Source organism: Xyrauchen texanus, chromosome 44 (genome assembly GCF_025860055.1).
Source record: "Xyrauchen texanus isolate HMW12.3.18 chromosome 44, RBS_HiC_50CHRs, whole genome shotgun sequence".
NCBI lineage: Eukaryota > Metazoa > Chordata > Actinopteri > Cypriniformes > Catostomidae > Xyrauchen > Xyrauchen texanus.
In genome coordinates, this window is record NC_068319.1 from 25,506,773 (window position 1) to 25,525,979 (window position 19,207).

General features: G+C 37.8%; 1 protein-coding gene across 3 annotated transcripts in view; it reads right to left on the reverse strand.

The window, feature by feature from the left end:
- Positions 1-19,207, reverse strand: part of LOC127636534 (polypyrimidine tract-binding protein 3-like) — a 103,194-nt gene that overhangs the window by 25,178 nt on the left and 58,809 nt on the right. For all 3 annotated transcript variants that reach the window (XM_052117124.1, XM_052117123.1, XM_052117122.1), the window contains 5 exons: positions 11,033-11,202; positions 9,042-9,188; positions 7,116-7,283; positions 6,652-6,762; positions 942-1,116 (listed from right to left, as the gene is read on the reverse strand). In XM_052117124.1, coding sequence (XP_051973084.1) covers positions 942-1,116; positions 6,652-6,762; positions 7,116-7,283; positions 9,042-9,188; positions 11,033-11,202 — 771 coding nt within the window. The remainder of the gene's footprint in view (positions 1-941; positions 1,117-6,651; positions 6,763-7,115; positions 7,284-9,041; positions 9,189-11,032; positions 11,203-19,207) is intronic.

Here is a 19,207-nt window from a genome sequence, read left to right on the forward strand (position 1 = left end):
GATTACAAATTTGAATCGACTGACAGCCCTAGTTTAAATGTTTTGAAAACAGTGATAAGCCAAGTTTATTTTAGTGCTCTACATTTGTTGTCATAAACATGTACTGATGATTTTTACGAAACATGTCAAGAAAATATCCTGGTCATATTTAACCCCAAATAAAAATAAAATGTTTTATTTTATGACTTTTTATTCTTTTTTCTTTTTTTTTGCTTAAAGAACAGGAAGTCTACATTTAGGAACATTAAGATTTTTGCATTGTTAGTGCGACCCCTTTTCTGTTTTCAGTGATGATTCTCATAACCTTAACAGTCATTGTTTTGCTACATTACAGTAAAAAACAAAAAAAACTCATTTTAATTCAAATCTATGCAAAATACAATTTCTTATTTGTTTCTTTTGATTTGGGAGTAAAATAGGACCAGGACATTTTCTTGACATGTTTCATGAGAATCACCCATATTGTGTTTGTTTTTACATAATGAGAATCAAAATGCTTTTCTGTGGCAATTGACCACATGCCACAGAACTAAAGGTGTATTTGTGTGTTACATGGAATATTTTTTTGAAAGCCTGACATGATGATAAATGTGTACTGAAATGGATTAATCAGAACTGAGAATCAAAGTGGATGTTTTTTCATGTAAATACTACAAAACAACTTCATGCCAAACAACAAAATGTGTAGGTGCCATTTATAATGCATCTTAGTCTATAAAATATGTATCTGCCATCCTTTACAATGTGACAAACACTTCCTTAGAGTAAGACGAATAGCACGAGTTAAAGTAGATGGTGCATGTATAAATGTCTGTATCTGGGTACAACTTGCCACTTTGCCCTAATGTGTTCCAAACTACTTAACACAAGCAAAACCCACAAAACGACCTCCAGCATTCCATGTATACTGATCATCTACAGCATCTGTGTGTGTGTCTTACCAAAAGCGGTCTGCATGGTGGGGTCCAGCGCAGGTTGCCCGTCTCCTGAGGGTAAGTCTAGGCGTGTGAAATCCCTGCTCTTTTCGTTGTTGTATTTCACATTCAGACTGGTCAGCTTGGAAAATTCCACATGCAGAGTGCAGCAGCCATTGTAGATGTTCTGCCCATCCAAAGCCTGACAAGACAAGAATATTAGAATGTCAATCACCCTTTCTAAACCCTCTTTGTGTACTAAGGTTTATCTTTGAAAGACTTGGGTGAATATCACAAAATCTGTCAAGAACACGACCTCAGTAGTCATTCAACTCAAAATCAAAAGATTTTGGTTTAAAGAAAATTAAGCCTATTCTTAAGAAGAATTTTTGCATTGTGACCATTAATACAATAATTAATTAATAAATAAATTACATCCTGCTTTATTTAATGGAGCCTGAGCATCTCATCGCAATTCTTCTCAAAAGAAGCGACAGCCAAACTCCAAACACATATTCAAATCGAGCTGTGCCCAGGGCTGGATTGGTAATCTGGCATCCTGGGCATTTTTCACTGGGCATTTTCACATTATCACTGGGCAGACTGGCCATCGGGAGAAACCGCGAAATGTACAGAATAATCCGCGATAAGCTGAAATGAGCCGCTGCGTTATGCAGAATGGGCCACAAGACTGCGCCGCTATATGCCAAAGGGGGCAGCGATATGCAGAAAAGAGACGCCCCCGCTCATGTAAAATCCTGGGCCGAACATTGAGGTCAAAAAGTGAAACAGAGTGAAATGAAAAGCAAAATCAATTAAAGTGCAGTGAAAAAAATTTGATAAACGTACAAACCAAAAGCCTGAGACCACTATTGAAAATGCTTCTATTTTGCATTTTTCATCCATCCATCCATCCATCCATCTTCAACCTCTTATCTGAAGTCGGGTCACGGGGCCAGCAGTTCCAGCAGGGGGCCCTATTCTGGGCCCTATCCTGAGCCACATTAACCAGCTCTGACTGGGGGACCCCGAGGCGTTCCCAGGCCAGTGTGGAGATGTAATCGCTCCACCTAATCCTGGGTCTTCCACGAGGCCTCCTCCCAGCTGGACGTGCCTGAAACACCTCCCTAGGGAGGCGGCCAGGGGGCATCCTTACCAGATGCCCAAATCACTTCAACTGACTCCTTTCGACGCAAAGGAGCAGCGGCTCTACTCCGAGCTCCTCACGGATGACTGAGCTCCTCACCCTATCTCTAAGGGAGAAGCCCACCACCCTTCTGAGGAAACCCATTTCGGCCGCTTGTACTCGCCACCTAGTTCTTTCGGTCATGACCCAGCCTTCATGACCATAGGTGAGGGTAGGAACAAAAATTGACCAGTAGATCGAGAGCTTTGCCTCCCAGCTCAGCTCTCTTTTCATGACAACGGTGCGATAGAGCGAGTGCAATACCGCCCCCGCTGCCCCGATTCTCCGCCCAACCTCCCGCTCCATTGTCCCCTCACTCGTGAACAAGACCCCGAGGTACTTGAACTCCTTCACTTGGGGCAATACCTCCTTCCCTACCTGGAGTACGCACTCCATCGGTTTCCTGCTGAGAACCATGGCCTCAGATTTAGAGGTGCTAATCCTCATCCCAGCCGCTTTTATTGCATTTTTCAAATTGAATAAAGTTTTCCCATTAAAAATTATTTTAGTGAAAATTTGAATTGTAAAAATGTAGAATGACTTGGTGTGTGCTTTGTGCCCCTTTTGCTTTAATGACAACAGGCATTTGAGCTGGCAGGCATCGTGTAAATCCAGAAGATAATTTTAACCAGCATGATTTGAGAGTGATCCAAAGAGCTTCTTGTAGGCAAGGAAATCTGACCTTTTGTACAGAACAGTTAACATGGTCAATGTCACAAATGTACTTACATTTGATTAGTGACCTAGAAATAGTGCAAAATTGTTCTGATTTATTTAATATCACAACGTTTCTTTGTTTAAACATTTTCAAAATCTTAAAACTTTGGTTAAATAGATTTTGAATTCCAGATTTTCAATGTGACATTCAGACTTTTGGCAAAAGAAATGGCAAAAACATTCTCACTCATACAAATGTACACAACCCAATCTACATTGTCCCCTTTAGTAGCCCCGGGCATAATTATTGTGACACAAATTGCTTTCTAAGATCAGTTTACCAATAATCCCCATCTCTCAGTGGGCGATTCTGAGCAAGGGACTGATACATTAACCTATAATTACAGCATATTGCATACCGATTACCTGCTTAGTCTAAGAAAACAAGCGGTCCACTCAATATGATGAAGTTTACCTCCTAAAATTGTTGTATTGTCTATTCCATGTGGGGCAATTCATTTGAGTTTTTCAATCTAAACCTTGATGATAAATGGCCATCATACTTCGGTTTGGGCGAACGCGAACGCTCACCCTTTCAAAGTATACTCCATTTGACAGTGCACGCATACACAGGAGGTTGGCGCACATGTGCTGTGGCTGCTATGAGATACTTGAATATTTCTCTTTAGGAGTTTAGACTCTTTCACATCCACTGTTGTTGTTTCCACCTTCATCTCCTGTTGTTTACCGGTGATTACATATTCTTGCACTTCTTTCTGAAAGCAACAGCTCAATTGTGAATGTTGACCCCTTGTGGACTCACTAATAAGTGAAAATAATTCCAGGCGCATGCTTATACTGTGTGTTCAGAGTACTCGTGGTTTGAAACAGCGCTTGAGTACTCTGTTAATGATGAAATTGTCAAGCATCCTGTACGCAGACATTAAGCGACGTATAATTTGGCATTTAGGGTTACTCCTAATCACTTTGGTGCATGACTGGTCCCACATCGTTTAAACATAAATGATACATCAAATCATGCAGCTTGAAGGGAAGAGTGTGTGCTAGTACTTTTCTAAGTTATCAGACTTATGATTTTCATCTGGTGTATGATAAAACAAGCAAAAACATCTCATAGACTTGCAATGGACTTGCAGTCTAGCTGATCCAAATATGTCTAGATTTGATCAAAAATGACTTTTTTCAATAGTGATGGTGCTGTTTTTGACATCAGTAATGTCCTGACTATATTTTCCGATCAGTTGAATGCAACTTTGGTCAACAAAATCTGGACATTATTCCAAACTGTTGGCTTCCAGTGTACATTTGCATGGTGAAATTCCATGGGCAAAGAAGGCAAATGCATAAAATTCATGATCACGCAGATTCCCATTGAGAAGACTGTACCTCGCCAATGGAAATTTGCTGTGCAAAGGTAAATGCAACCTTTAAGGGGTGGGCTCTTTTGACTTGGACCAGTAAGAAACAACTTAGCAACTACCCAGAACACCCTAGCAACCACCTCGCAATTCTTTAACTACATTTTTACACACAGCAAAACTTCGCGGGTGAAATACAGTCATTTCGATGGGAATCCGCGTGAATTTTGTACGATAGACTTCCGGTGGCAAAGAATTTCCCCTTTTAAAAATAATTTTGCGTGGAGCTCAAGTTTGGTGAACTTTGAAAGACGAATTCGCCGCATTGACCACAACGAAGTTGTATGTTTTGGCAGTGACCTCAGTGTGGGCGGTGCTTCGTCCACAGCTACACTGAATATTCACAATGGACAGGGATATCATTTTAGCTTTTAATATAATTTAACTTAAGTCACAGAGTATAAATTGCAGCATTAAAAAGAGGCTGATCTTCACTGAACCTCAGATTGACAAACAGATTGACATGCAAAGTCAAACAAAGGCAACTGCAACATGGATTCTTGTTGACTGTAGGCCAACAGCCTTATGTTCAATTATATGGAAATAAAACGAACAATAAATTGACTTCTTAAGAACTTTTTGTATTGTTTAATCAACGCTTTACTTATCTGCCACAATAATGTAATGTATTTAAATTATCTTCAACCCCCCTCCCCCTTCAAAAAGACCCTTGTCCCCTCCCATCCTGTAACACAAATACTGTATTTGTGCGAGGAGGCAATGCAACATGGCAGCCACACAATAGATAACACCCTCCAATCAGAGGAATAATTACTTGCTAGCTCTTTTTTTCCCTGGAGAGCTGCACTGGCATTCATTAGATAACCTCAACGGGGACATATTAATTACAGGGGCTACATGATTTGTGTGGTCTACTGAGAGCTGGTTTGTCGTGTACTGGGAAAAACACTGCTTTGACAAAAATACAGGAGAACACTAAAAATGGAGAGGGTTTGGCAGACAGGTGTTGTGGATACACAGTCAAATAGAGCACCCTAGTGATTGATAGTGAATCTCTGATTATAGGGAACAGGCAAGTGATTAGGAGGGTGTGCCGGTGAGGGATGACCACAGCTAATGAGCACAGTCTCCATAGTCAGCCTGAGGATCTGGACAGACCAGAATCCTTCCCAACTAGCCATATCTACAGAGTGTAATGCACAACTAAAGTATTTAAAGCACCTGGGAAAAATAAATGACATTTTAGCCAACTTGTGAGCTTGAGTGTGATTGAATGTGATGAGATAAAAAAAAGTGTGTTAAAAAAAATTATGACAAAAAAGCAAAAGAGAGAGAGAACGAGGGAGCGCAAGGCTGCTTATCGACATTGTTTGTCATTCTTATCTGATTTACTAGCCAATGTCTTTGTTTTATTTTGTTATTTTGCTGTAGTAGACTGGTACGGCTCTTTGTAATAACTTAAATAAATAATTTGTTATCAAATTATAATTTGAAGTTATTTGGTACCGTTCTGCAGTCAAGAACTGGAACTACTTCATAGCTGTGCGTTTATTGTAAAACCAGTCACTAATAAAAAACAACAAAAACATTTTTGTTGCACTTTAATCTGTTTTGAATGCTAATCTGATGCTAGTGAAATGTTGTAATATGGCAATTTTCATACCACTGTCTCTTTAAGATGATTCGCTTATGTTTTCCTGTTTTGTAAGTCACTTTGGATAAAATCGTCTGCCAAATGAATAAATGTAAATGTAAAATAATTGTACACCTAAGAACATCCATTAACCAATCAGAATCCAGCATTCAAAAGCCCCACGGTATAACATTATTTAATGCATTATGAACTAACATGAACTTACAATAAACAATAGTATATTAAAAATGTACATTAAACAAGATTCATACAACACTTTAAAAAAGTTTATTGTTGGTTCATGATATCTAATATTTAAGTGATGTTGTGTTACCCAATGTATGGTAAAAGAAACATATTCGCAATGTCTTTTTATCTTTTGTTTTTTGTTTTTGTAACAAAAAAATTACCATGGTAACAAATGGTAAATGGTAATAAACTTCAAAGTAAATCTTTAACACATTAAACATGTTACCAAACTAATATTTTGAATATGTTTATATATATTTTTAATATAAATACAATTAAATATATATATATATATAATATTATTTAATATTACATTTTGTAATATACTGTGTATTAAAAACATGATTTTTTTTTAAACATTAATATCTTTGAAGTTTCTTTAGTATTATCTTTAAAACATAAACAATGCTACCAAAATAATATTTTTAATGTTTCTTTTTAATAAATCAATTTATATATGCTCCCCCGCTGCAAAAACACAATTCTGTAGGAAACACTGGTGGGAACTGAAGCTGGTTGGCATATTTTCATCCCACACTCTTGAATTCATCTCATAAACCACCCGACAACAAGATAATAAGAGGAGCATTTAGACTCTATTTCAGTACTGACCACTTTGGCATGATGTGCGTTCATTGGGTCTGCATATTGTAGCAAAGCCTGAAACTGGTTGTTCTTGGTGAATGTAATGATCTTCAGGACTGTTCCAAATTTTGAGAAGATCTAAGTGAATAGAAGACATGACAAGAACATGAAAATACAAGGTGCTAATACAAACCCCCCAAAAAACACTAAGCTAGCTTTAAACTATGGAAAATAACTGTGTGAAGGTTTCTCAAAAGGTCTCCTTTCCTCCTCCTCAGGACAAATAACAGCATATGGGCTTGGAACGACATGAGGGTGAGTCATTCTCATTTCTAAGTGAGCTATTTGAAAATTTCTCAAAATGTTATTGGTCTAAAATCGCACTCTACATAACAGTATTGTCACTGGAACATTGTCCCATCGCCCCTGGTTATGACACAGTGTTAGACGATGCTATCATATTGAACATTACGAGTGTGGTTAAGTTTTACCTGGTGTAGCACTTCTAGAGACACTGGGTAGTAGAGATTCTCTACTATGAGGCGAAGCACAGCGCTCTGTCCGTGCATCATGCCACCATCACTGGCCGTCGCAGACCCAGACAGACTCATATTCCCAGAATGCACTGCATTGACAGCCTGAAGAGCAGACTGAGCTCTCTGCAAACACAACACAGCAAATCATTTTCATCAAATTCTTCAATACACAAAAACACACATCCCTCTTAGTACTTCACCAGCAGGTACACATATTTGCACTAGTCATCAAATTACGCTGTCATTTGCAGTTTAATATGCTGTAGAACTAATAGTTCTGGGTAAAGCAAAAGCATAAAGGAGTCTATATAAACCTCTATAGACACTTTAGAGCCATTCTGTCTCTTAAATGACAATGTACAGTAGCAGCACAGGGCAGTCAGTACAAGGTAAAATGATGGACAACTGTACAAGGGATCCAGTGTAGTTACAAGCATGTATCTGGGTCATTGATGTGACACTTCTTTTTTTTGGTCTAAATCTATTAATTTAAATATGTAATTCAATGTTTCATACAATCAGTTAAACACTTCTTATATGATGAATATGTAAAAAAAAATTGACCCACTTTATATTAGATGTCTTTAATTACTATGTACTTAAGCATTTGTTACAATGTACTTATTATGTACATAAGTGTTGTTACATTGTACTCGCATTACAAGTAACTGCATTTAATTACATGTGTAGTTACGCTGTTAACCTTACCCGTTAACTCTTACCCCATCCTAACCCCTAACCCTACCCGTGACTCAACTTCAGTAGCGGAAATGTGAATCTTGTGAGAATTTTGCAGAACAAGCGTACACAATAAATACATTGTATAGTGGGACCAATTTTTAATGACATTTTTTTTTATTTATTATTATTATTGCTGAAATTATAATGAAGAAAAAAAATCGAAAAGTGGAAAAAAATCCTTGGGGAAAAATATTTTGAAATAATCTTTTATTTTTATTTCTTTGAAAATTAAGAGTGAAGCAGTTTTGATCAAATTAAAAATGTTTGTCCATCAAATCAAAATAATAATAATAATAAAAAAAAAAAAAACAATTTTAAAAAGAAAGAAAATAAACTGATGATATATGTAAAAAATACTTTTAACCTTGAAAAATTTAAAAAGAAAAATGTTTAGAATATAATCGTACATTGACATGTTTTCAAGGAGTAAAGAAAAAATGTAAGTACTTTTTACTTGAAGGTTACACCAATTTACATTTTTAGAGTAAATACAATTTCTTTTGTGGAAATATGGATGGAGAAATGGTATATCTTATTTAAAAAACACATGAAACCAACATAACTACAAACATTATATTTAAAGAACTTGATATTTGCATTTTAAATCTCAGACATCCTTACAGGTTCACACTATAATTTAAATACTCTCATTTTTACTCAACCTTAGGTCACTCCAAACCTGCATGACTTCCTTTCTTCTGTGTAACACAAATGGTCAACTTCTCAAATCAAAGATGTGTTCACGAAAGAGCTCATTGAGGTTTGATGTTATCAATGTAGCCGCCATATTTGATTTAAGCACAAGTGACTAATGACTTAAATTTAGTTCAGTTCATCGCATTAAAGTGACCGTATTGCTTCAGAAGACTTTAAATATAGCACATGAGTCACGTCCATTACATTTCCTGGGGTTTTATGGTGTTTTTTTTATTTTAATTTACAGACTCAAGTCACTATTTACTTGCATTACATTAATAAACCCATAAATAATAAATAAAAAAAATGCACATTTTGTGTTCCACACAAAAAAATTATGTCAAATAGGTTTGGAGGTGCATCAGAGTGAGTAAATAATGAGTGAATTGTAATTTTTGGGTGAACAATTTTTTTAAATGTGAAAGTTTTGATTTGAATTCTCACCCCCTGGTTGGGCAGGTTGTCAGTCTTGAGCTCACGGTGATTGGAATACTGGATGTAGACGGGCTGGTTGCGGACGTGAGGCGTGGCTGCGGTGTAGTAGTTGACCATGGTGATGGCTGCTTCCTCAGAAGCCATTTCTATAAAAGCCTGGAGAGAAAAGTGAAAGAACAGTGCAACATCATTCAATAACTGCACAAAAGTGGTTATCCAACGTGTCCTTATGTAGACTGTTTCTAATGCAACACAAATATCAATGGGCTAAATTCAGTGAAATCTTCATCTTTAAAGCACTTATGAGAAGGACAGTCGAAGAAAGATCTTAAAACCTTGAAATCTTTGCAACACAAAAAGCCATTCTCTGGACACAGCAAGGGAGTTGACTTTTTCTGAGAAGAACTGCTTTCAGTGTCCTTAGAAGGAGAAACTAGATTTTGAAAATGGGATGTATCCTTCATGTCTGTAGCTCAAATGGTTCAGGATGAGTAACATACCGAAATTCAATACTTAGATTCACTCCAATGATTAGATTTTTTTTAACTGTTCACTGTAACAGCGATGCTTGGCTTAGCAAGAACCACAAATTATTCTGACCTCATCATGCAGGGCGTGAGATATTTATATATGCAGAGGCTTTCAATAAAACTGGATCTTTTGATGCTCAATTAAACCAAGCAGCACACAGCAAATTATACAACAGGGGCATTAGAAATTTGTCTCTTCTTGTCTAAATATGCCAGTTCCATTTGAATATGAAAAGGCACTCGAGTGGAAACGGGAGACTGCTGTTTTTGCTGTTATTAGCAGGACCTTGATGTATTTGAAAGGACTCACACTTCAGTTTCTATCAGTGGACACCACTAATGAAGCCAAAACACATTTGGCCCTCCTTTACATCCTTTATAAAGAAGAATACAGGGAAAAATTATTTTTGATGGTGGTGTTTTAAGTGAGATTATTTTAGATGAATCTCAATAAGAAATGTCTGGGTCATATTTTACTCCATAAAATAATAATATTTTTTAGAAGATGAATCTTGTGAAAAGTTTTATTTGCATTACTATAAAGAAAAAAGTGTTATTGTAATTAAAAATTACTCATTATCAGTTCTGTAATGTAAAAAAAAAATTCTCATAACTAATTATTTTTATCGTAATATCTATAATTCTATCGGGAAGACACGCAGGCTTGAGTGAAGTTTGAGATGCCATATATTTGATAGATGTAAAACGGGAGGTGATGTCTCTCTCTTTGGCGTAGGCCCCGTCCGGCAGTCCGAGAGAGTTGTACCTGGAACGTCATGTCCTGCTGGAGATAGGAGGCAGGGGCGAGGAGCCTACCCCCCTGCAGGACAGGGCTCAACTGGTGGTGGTGGGGAGGTGGAGGTTGCCGTGTTAGCACACCGAAACAGCGATGTGATAGATTGTGAGCGGACTTATAAAGCATTGGCTTACGTGCGATTGGTTAGGAGGCTAGCAAATGCTTTAATGGCAAAAATGTATGTGAAATTTTCGAAACATGAGTTTGCAACAGTCATGCTGCTAAACCAAGATTTTTATTGTTAACAGAGTACTGCGAAAATTAAAACTACCAGTGACATTTTTCTTTCAAAAATATGAAAATAATAATAATAATAATACAAATCTGCATTTTTAATCAATATTGGAAGGTCAAATGTAATTGATCTCCCAAGACTTGACTTCCGACTATCTGTGTATTTGGTCAAACAGAACTGGCTACTTATTCAAGAAGCGACTGTTTGATTGACATTTAAAACAATCACAGATCACTTGTTGCATTTTCAAGTTTGTTTTGTGTGGGATGAAAACTTAAATTAACACTGAAACAAAATAAAACCAAAACTAAATCTAGACCAAATAAAAACTACTGACATTAAAAATCAAATACATAACTAAACACAATGAAGACAAGTTATATTTCCAAAACTATTATAAACTCTACAGAAAGGGTTATAGGGTTAACTTAGTGCCTACTTGATTTTTCCCTTTGAGCATCAACAGGTTGGTGACTTTGCCGAAAGGGATTCCTAGTGAGATGACCTCTGCCTCTGACACTTCAATGGGAACTTTGCGGACGTGGAGGACGCGGGAGGGGCCACAGGGAGATCGGTCTCCTTTATAGGTTTTACTGTCGTTGCCATTAGCTGTCAAAAAGAAAAAAGAAAACACCATGATTATCTTTGTTTTTGTCAGTTTCCCAATGGATGTTACTTGGATATTACAAAACCAAGACTTATCAAACACTAAACACCATTATTATTATTATTATTCATTGACAGGCAGCAAAAAAGGTTGCTGTCTGTAAACAACTTACAGCATTTTATCCTAATGGGCCACAACCAAAAAAACAGGTATCAGGCCTGTTCTGATAGGGTCACATCAAGGAAAAAACAATGGTACATGCAGTTAATACAAATAACCATATAATCATGCAGCTAGATCCTGAAGGAAAACCACTGTTTTAGATCTCAGCGAATCAACAGCGAGTTTAACAAGGTTTAAAGAGACAGATGGACATGGGCAGAAACACAACACCGGCTGTGCCACAGTGGTGGGCAGCAGGACTCCCTTTTCCACCTAAACAATAAGACAAGCCTCTTTCAGAATTAAGTAGCCCTCTGTCGTCTGTCAGGCTCCAAATGGTGCCCATTGTATGACATTTGGCAATTGGCTATGTCCAGGGGCACATCACAGACTGGTGACAGGTTTAACAGAGACAGAGCGTGGCAGAAAGCCTACCTTTGTTTTCAACGCTTGTGGCTTACACATTCTTATTTTACTATGTTGACAGGAAGACTCTGCACTGGTAGTGTTCATCTGATTGTAGATAAAGGCATCAAAACATTTGTTATCTGTCTCTGTGTAGTGTGCAAAATGAAAAGATGGTAGAGTGAGCTTACTTTCAGTTGTCTTTGCATATTAAACTGGGATAGGAGAAATTACTACATTTTATGCATGGTTAGAGTCTACTCTTCTATATTTTTCCAGCCACTGGTGGGTTATGCATTAGTAATGACCTTAAAAGCTCTATTACTACTGTAGTACTGTAGTACTTCTGCAGTAATATTAAAACATGGGTGTCTCAATGTGTGTATGTGTCACAGAGGTAAAAATGGTACCACTTCTTCCATTATGAATGCAGCGGTGCTCAAGCAAAAGCTACCAAGCTTGTGATCTTTCTCTCAAGCAACAATACCCTCACTTCCAAAAGTTAAGCCTGACAGCCGACAAGAGGAAGCAGTGAGCAACAGCTGTCCACAAAAGAAAGCGCTGCCATCAGCAGGGAAGTTAACAGACCAGCGATACTTAGTGCAGTCATACTATCCATTCTCTCACAGCTCAGCATAGATATTATCTCTCCCTTCACAGCCCAGCACAGTGCCATCCTTCTTCTCACAGCTCAGCACAGAGATACTATACCTTCCCTCACAGCCCAGCACAGAGATCTCATTCCCCCCTCACAGTCCATCACAGAGATCCCATCCCTCCCCTCACAGCTGAGCACAAAGATACTATAGCTTCCCTCACAACCCAGCACAGAGATCCCATTCCCCCTTCACAGCCCAGCACAGTAATCCAACCATTTCTCTAAAAGTCCAGTACATAGATCCCATCTCTCTCCTCACAAACCAGCAGAATTATCCTATCTCTCCTCTCGCAGCCCAGCCCAAAGATCCCATCCCTCCAATCACAGCCCAGCTGTCCAGTACAGAGATCTAATCCCTCCCCTCACAGCTGAGCAAAAAGATACTATACCTTTCTTCACAGCCCAGTACAGAGATCCCATTCCCCATCACAGCCCAGCACAGTGATCCCATCCCTTTACAGCCCAGCACAGTGATCCATCCTTCTTCTCACAGCTCAGCACAGAGATACTATACCTTCCCTCACAGCCCAGCATAGAGCCGGTTTCCCCATCACAGCCCAGCAGAGATCGAATTCCTCCCCTCATAGCTCAGCACAGAGATATTTTACCTTCCCTCACAGCCCAGCACAGAGATCCCTTTCCCCCTCACAGCCCAGCACAGTGATCCCATCCTTCTACTTACAGCCCCACATAGAGCTCATATCCCTTCCCTCACAGCTCAGCACAGATATACTATACCATACCTCACAGCCCAGCACAGTAATCCAACCATTTCTCTAAAAGTCCAGTACAGAGAATCCATCACTCCCCTCGCAACAAAACCCTCATTTTTCTCCTCTCACAGCCCAGCACAGTTATCCCATCCCTTACCTCACCTCTTAACCCAGCACATAGACCCCATCCCTCCCCTTACAGCCCAGCACAGTTGTTCCATACTTCCACTTACTGCCCAGCACAGTGATCCCATCCCTCATCTCAGAATCCAGCACAGTGATCCCATTATTCCCCTTAGAGTCCAGCACAGTTATCCCATCCCTCCCATCAGAGTCCAGCACAGTGGTCACATTCCTCCCATCACAGACTAGCACAGTGATATTGTCCCTTCCTTCATGGCATTTCACTCTCAACAAGCCTTCCCACATTTTTCTACCACTTTAGGTCTGCAATTACAGCCAACTTGTCATTTATGATGAATGATGACAGGATCAACTTATGTGATTAACCCACCAGATTGGTTTTGCATTATGAGTCAATAATCATCTGTGAAAAATGGAACCAGAGCATCAATTCAGAGCAACTTAAGTTAGGGGGCTTAAAAATAGAGATGAACACACCCTATTAAAGCAACAGGTACCATGCCACAATATGAAGTGCTTTGAGGGTGACGGTAATGATTGAAGGTTACAGTGTATACTGTGTATAGCATGCTGACAGTAGGTGCCAATTTGCAAACAGGAAAATTGTAAGTTTGAGGCATGCAAATCAATGAAGAGGCCCTTTCTCCCTGGATTGGTCTATGATATCATACAAGGGTACTAAAAATAGGCATAGCACTTCAAAAAACAAATAAAATTGTGTGCTTAAACCATGTTGTCAGACTCACACACATAATGGTTCCTCTTTTAGAGACACTCTTTTGTACCAGCAGATAAAACCTAAAATATAATCAGGGTTCAAATTACGCCTCTTCAATTCTTGATTTTTTTATGACATATGGATGAGAACATTACGTGTCAAATAGACAGAGATTTTGCCATAAGAACAGAAAGATGAGAGGCCAACTTTTCCAATGACCCTGTGTTACCATGGTGACCACACACAAGACCTATCAAGGCATCTGGCTCCGCCACGGTGATTCATCTCATTGTGCCATTAACAAATCTTATTGTGTGTTTAATGTGATTAGAGGAACCATCCCTGCATCAAAACTGCCACAAGCTTTTCAAGAGGGAATGAGTAAAAATGGACCATTGAAATTCACTGGCCACATTCAAGGCTTAAAATACTTCCCTTTGAAAGAATAAATAATACAATTAAAGTGTGCATTACCAAACAGTAAACATGTTAAAGGGACAGTACACCCAAAAATGGAAATTCTGGCATTGTTTACTCACCCTCGTGTTCCAAACACGTATTATGTAATTTCTTCAGTGGAACAAAAAAAGGGGATATAAAGCAGAATGTTTGCCTCAGTCACCATTTACTTGCATTGCATCTTGTGCTACACAATATAAGTGAATAGTGACTGAGGCTAACATTCTCCTTTTGTGTTTAGAACAAAGTCATATGGGTTTGGAACAAAATGAGGATTTGTAAATGATGATAGAATTTTCATTTTTGGGCGAACAACCAAATGACACGTTTAGCCTCAAGCTTCTCTGTGTTCGTGAAACAACTGCAGTAACCTGCCCAAACCAAAAAACAACTACTCAGGATTTTGATTTATTCTGGATTAGAGTTATGTTGAGGATAAATGTAGTCTTAAAATTGTCTAAAGATTGCTTATTAGACAATACAAACAACTACAGTACAAAAAAGTAGTCAAATATTAGACTTAAGATTGAGTCATAAACAAATCCAACACAGCAAGAGGAAGTTTTGCTGCAAATCGCAGGATTTCTGCACCACTGAAACAAAATAATCTGTTTGGAGAAAGCAGTCGTTTTCCATGATATGTCAATGCATCACCCGAGAGACTAGAGAGGAATCTTTTCCTTCCCATCAAAGTTAATTCAGTGATGTGAGGTGAAACTACAGTAGCTGCTAGAACACCAGAGAATTCACGGAATGCTGTTCACAACCGAGCTCTCTTTGTGTACACATCAGCAATTCCCATATCTCACATTCCTGGAATGCCATGCTTCACTGCAAGTATTACCTCCACTCCGTTCCACCTGCCCTTCGCTTTATCACTGTCCTCTCACAGACATATACATTGAAATGTTTTGGATAATTTATGATCCATCTTGTAGTAGTGCTGGATCATTTAACACAAACATTACATTTTTCAACCTTTTGACAATTAAAAAAAATAAATAAATAATATTTTTGCTCGGAAGTTGATTAAAAGGGTGACTTTTTCAGTGGGATTGGAGGAACCATCATCATAATGACTAAAACAGTAAAAAAATATATAATAATAAAATGTATATATTAATGTATTATAAATATTATAATATATATTATTAATATATATTAATGTAATATACATGTACAATTTTAATAATACATATATTAAATTACAACAGAAGGAAGAATTAGATTTAATCTTTTCCATTTTTGAATACACCAATATATCTTCTATATACCTACACCTATAATCTATAAAAGGCTATGTCTGTGATGACGTAAATGAATCGTTGAATCAGAGTGTTGAATAATTTTATTAAAACAGAGTGTTGGAAATGAATCAAACTTAACTTGAATGTTGTTTTTTCGCACTGAAGTTTAAATGAAACAACCTATTAAAACACTATCGTAAAATGTTCATAACCGAGAGTTGTGAGCCTTGACACTAGTCTAATTACACAGTCTTTTGGAAAATTAGTGGCCAAAAAAAGTGCATTAAAATCAGAACAATATTCATATATAATAATATATTAGGGTTGGGCGATGTCCCCTAAAGTGGCAGTTGACGATGTTGACAGTAAAACATCGCGATGGACGATGATTTTCAAAAATTATATGAAAAATTATAATTTCGTTATTTTACTAACCCAACCCATCGTCGGCGCTTTATCAGTAGGTTGCACGACACGTGAAGCATTTTTTTTTTTTTTTTAGCTTTCACTTAAGAAGAGTTGTGCACTTTTTATTCTCTTTACATAAATACTATTTTCCACTTAAAAACTATAATTTCGTTATTTTACTATCCCAACTGACTCATCCGCGCTTTCCAATAGGTTGCACGTAAGGGGGAAAAATATTTCTTCCACTTAAGAAGAGTTGTGCACTTTTAAGCACTTTTTATTTTAATATACCTCTTTACATAGATATTTTTTTTTTACTGAAAAACTATAATTTCGTTATTTTACTAGCTCAACTAATTAGTACTCATCCGGGCTTTTTAATATATTGCGCCTAAGAAAAAAAAGTCGTCTTTGGGCAGCCTTCTTGCGAAGAGAGCAGCCACAGCCACGCTCACTGATGAGCAAAAGGTCGAGGCAGAAATGACCATGTACCTGCAGGAAATGGCCATTGATGGGGAAGAGGACCCGCTGACTTGGTGGAAAACGAACGACAAAAGGTTTCCGTTCATGGCAAGATTAGCACGGAAATATCTGTGCATATGTGCTACCAGTACTCCATCAGAGCGGGTCTTCAGCACTGTGGGTAGTGTAGTTACTCCAATCCGCAGCTTATTAAAACCAGATAAAGTGAATATGTTGGTATTTCTGGCCAGAAACATCGAAATTTAAACATGGTCTATGGTGAAAGATATTAGACTTCTTTACGCATTTTTCGCCATCCGTTGCGGAGCTATTCGATTTTGCATATTATTTTTTAAACGTTCATTTGTGTAGTTCATATGACCACTTTACAATATTTCAATAACATAATTTATTTTGTAGCCTGTGCTGAAGTTAATTGTGCTGCTAATTATAAGTGAAATGTTAATGCCAAGTTTCGGTCTGAGTGTTGTTCCCGTTTTCTTGTTCTTTATTTGTTGTTCTTCTATGTTTTAATAAATGTGTGTTATTCATATTCACCTTGTTTCTTTCATTTGATTTGACATTATGGATTTATGGCCAAGGAAATTTTTCTTTAAAAGTATTAACCAGACAAAAGTTATTTGACGTTCGCTGGTCTGGGTTTATCTTAAACTGCCGCTTCAGTGTATACAAGAGCTATGTGACAATGAGCAAGATTTTCTGAGACACTACAACTACTAATAATTAATTAATTAATAAAGGCTATTTTCTTGTAGCCTACAACATAAAATATTTTAATCTAAATGTACAGTGTAAGACATGTAAAAAAAAGACAAGAAGCCAACAATGTCCAGATCAATATTTGTGTAGCCTGCCTGACACAGTATTCTCACAGACTAACATGTCACGTCTCTGGCATATACTACAGTATTTAAAATAGCATATATGCATTAGTTATATTCTCAATTTAATTTACAGAGCAATCCCTGCAAAGTTTTTAGGTTAACTATAGAAGAGACTAGGATTAGTGAGTCACACTAGCAAGACTCGCAAAAGGGGGCGTGGCATCACGATGGTGGCTCGACATCGTGATGTTGGTCAGCCATCACGATGGACGATGATATCGTCCATCGGCACAACCCTATAATATATAAGTAAGCCATTTGTATGTAAACACTGTGTCTCTGTGGCACTATGAAAATTCCCCTGTTTGTTTTGAGTGACATGTCTAGCTTTAAACAGCAACGTTAACTCAAACAATGGTATGAATTAGGGGCGGGACTATATAAATGCAATTCCGTTTGGTGGCGTTAACTTGCAGAAATTACCCACTTCAGCTTAAACAAACACACACCTCAGAATTAAACATGTCTGATCAGCTTTAACTCATGGTAATAGGCTCTGATGGCAACTTTGCCTGGGGGAAGAGGGAGTATGTCAGGTTTGACAGGGCAGAAATGCTTTTGTATTGTTCTGGCACAGTGGTCCCACTAGACAGCAATCAAGAGTGTGTGTGTTTGCCAAAGTGGAACAACTTTGAGTATTTGGGCTCTCATGTGCCTGATGTGCTGGAACACACAAAGGTTTGCTTGACATGGGAAAAAGGAATCAGTCCAACATGCTTCTCAGATAACAGGCCCTGGTGTTCAGGAATAAACTACAGCTTTAAAGAAAAAGCAATGAATACAGGACAACTACAGGAGGTTAATATTAGCAAATTCTAAGTCATAATAAAACCAGGAAACTGCCCACACATGACCTGTCTGTAATTTAATGATGTAACATGTTTCTAGCGAAAGTGGGCAGGCAAGAGTGAACATGTCTTGCAGTATAATTATCACCATTCAGTTAAAGACAACAGGCTACAACAACCAACACAAAGGGGGAAACAAAACCAAACATTGGTGTGATTTCAAATACATTATTTATTATTACTTTTAATAGCAGAAACTTTGGGAAAATAAAGACCTTGAGTTCCTTGATGAAAAATATATGCTTTATTGGGCTATCAGCACACTCAAGGCACATTCAAGGTCTCAAGGTCAGCTCTGTTATGGCTTCTTTAGCTTTGCCTAGCGGCAACCATGTTGTACTCCGAGGCCACGGCTCTGAAGGCCATCTTGTGTCAGCTAACCCAAACAGTGTTACAGCTGACTCCATAACAAGAAAACAGATGACAAATGTTCAAATTCAATTCAAGGTAAAATTTTGCCAGAGCTAACTGCTAATGCTAATGTCAGGGCTTTTCAGACTAGAGCTCAACCAATGCAATTATCTAGAAAGATTTTACTAGCCATTAGATCTGTACCAAAATCTAGTGATTTGTCTACTGCCTATGTAGGCATAACTGAAATGGAACTTCATGAGTGACCAATTTAGAACTTGGTTCGGGAAGTATTTTTCCCATTCATTTTTCCATAGGGATTTCAGAAAGAACTTCATAAAATAGTTCTAAGCCATGAACCAAACCAACCAGTTCCGAAGTGAATCACAACATTACAAACTTTGATTTGAAGCAAAAAAGTATTTAAAAACCAGTCAAAAAGACTCACCTGTGTATTTCATTTAAGGGAATGAACTACAATCCCATGAAGCATTGCAAATTATGTAATTGAACAATGGAAAAATATA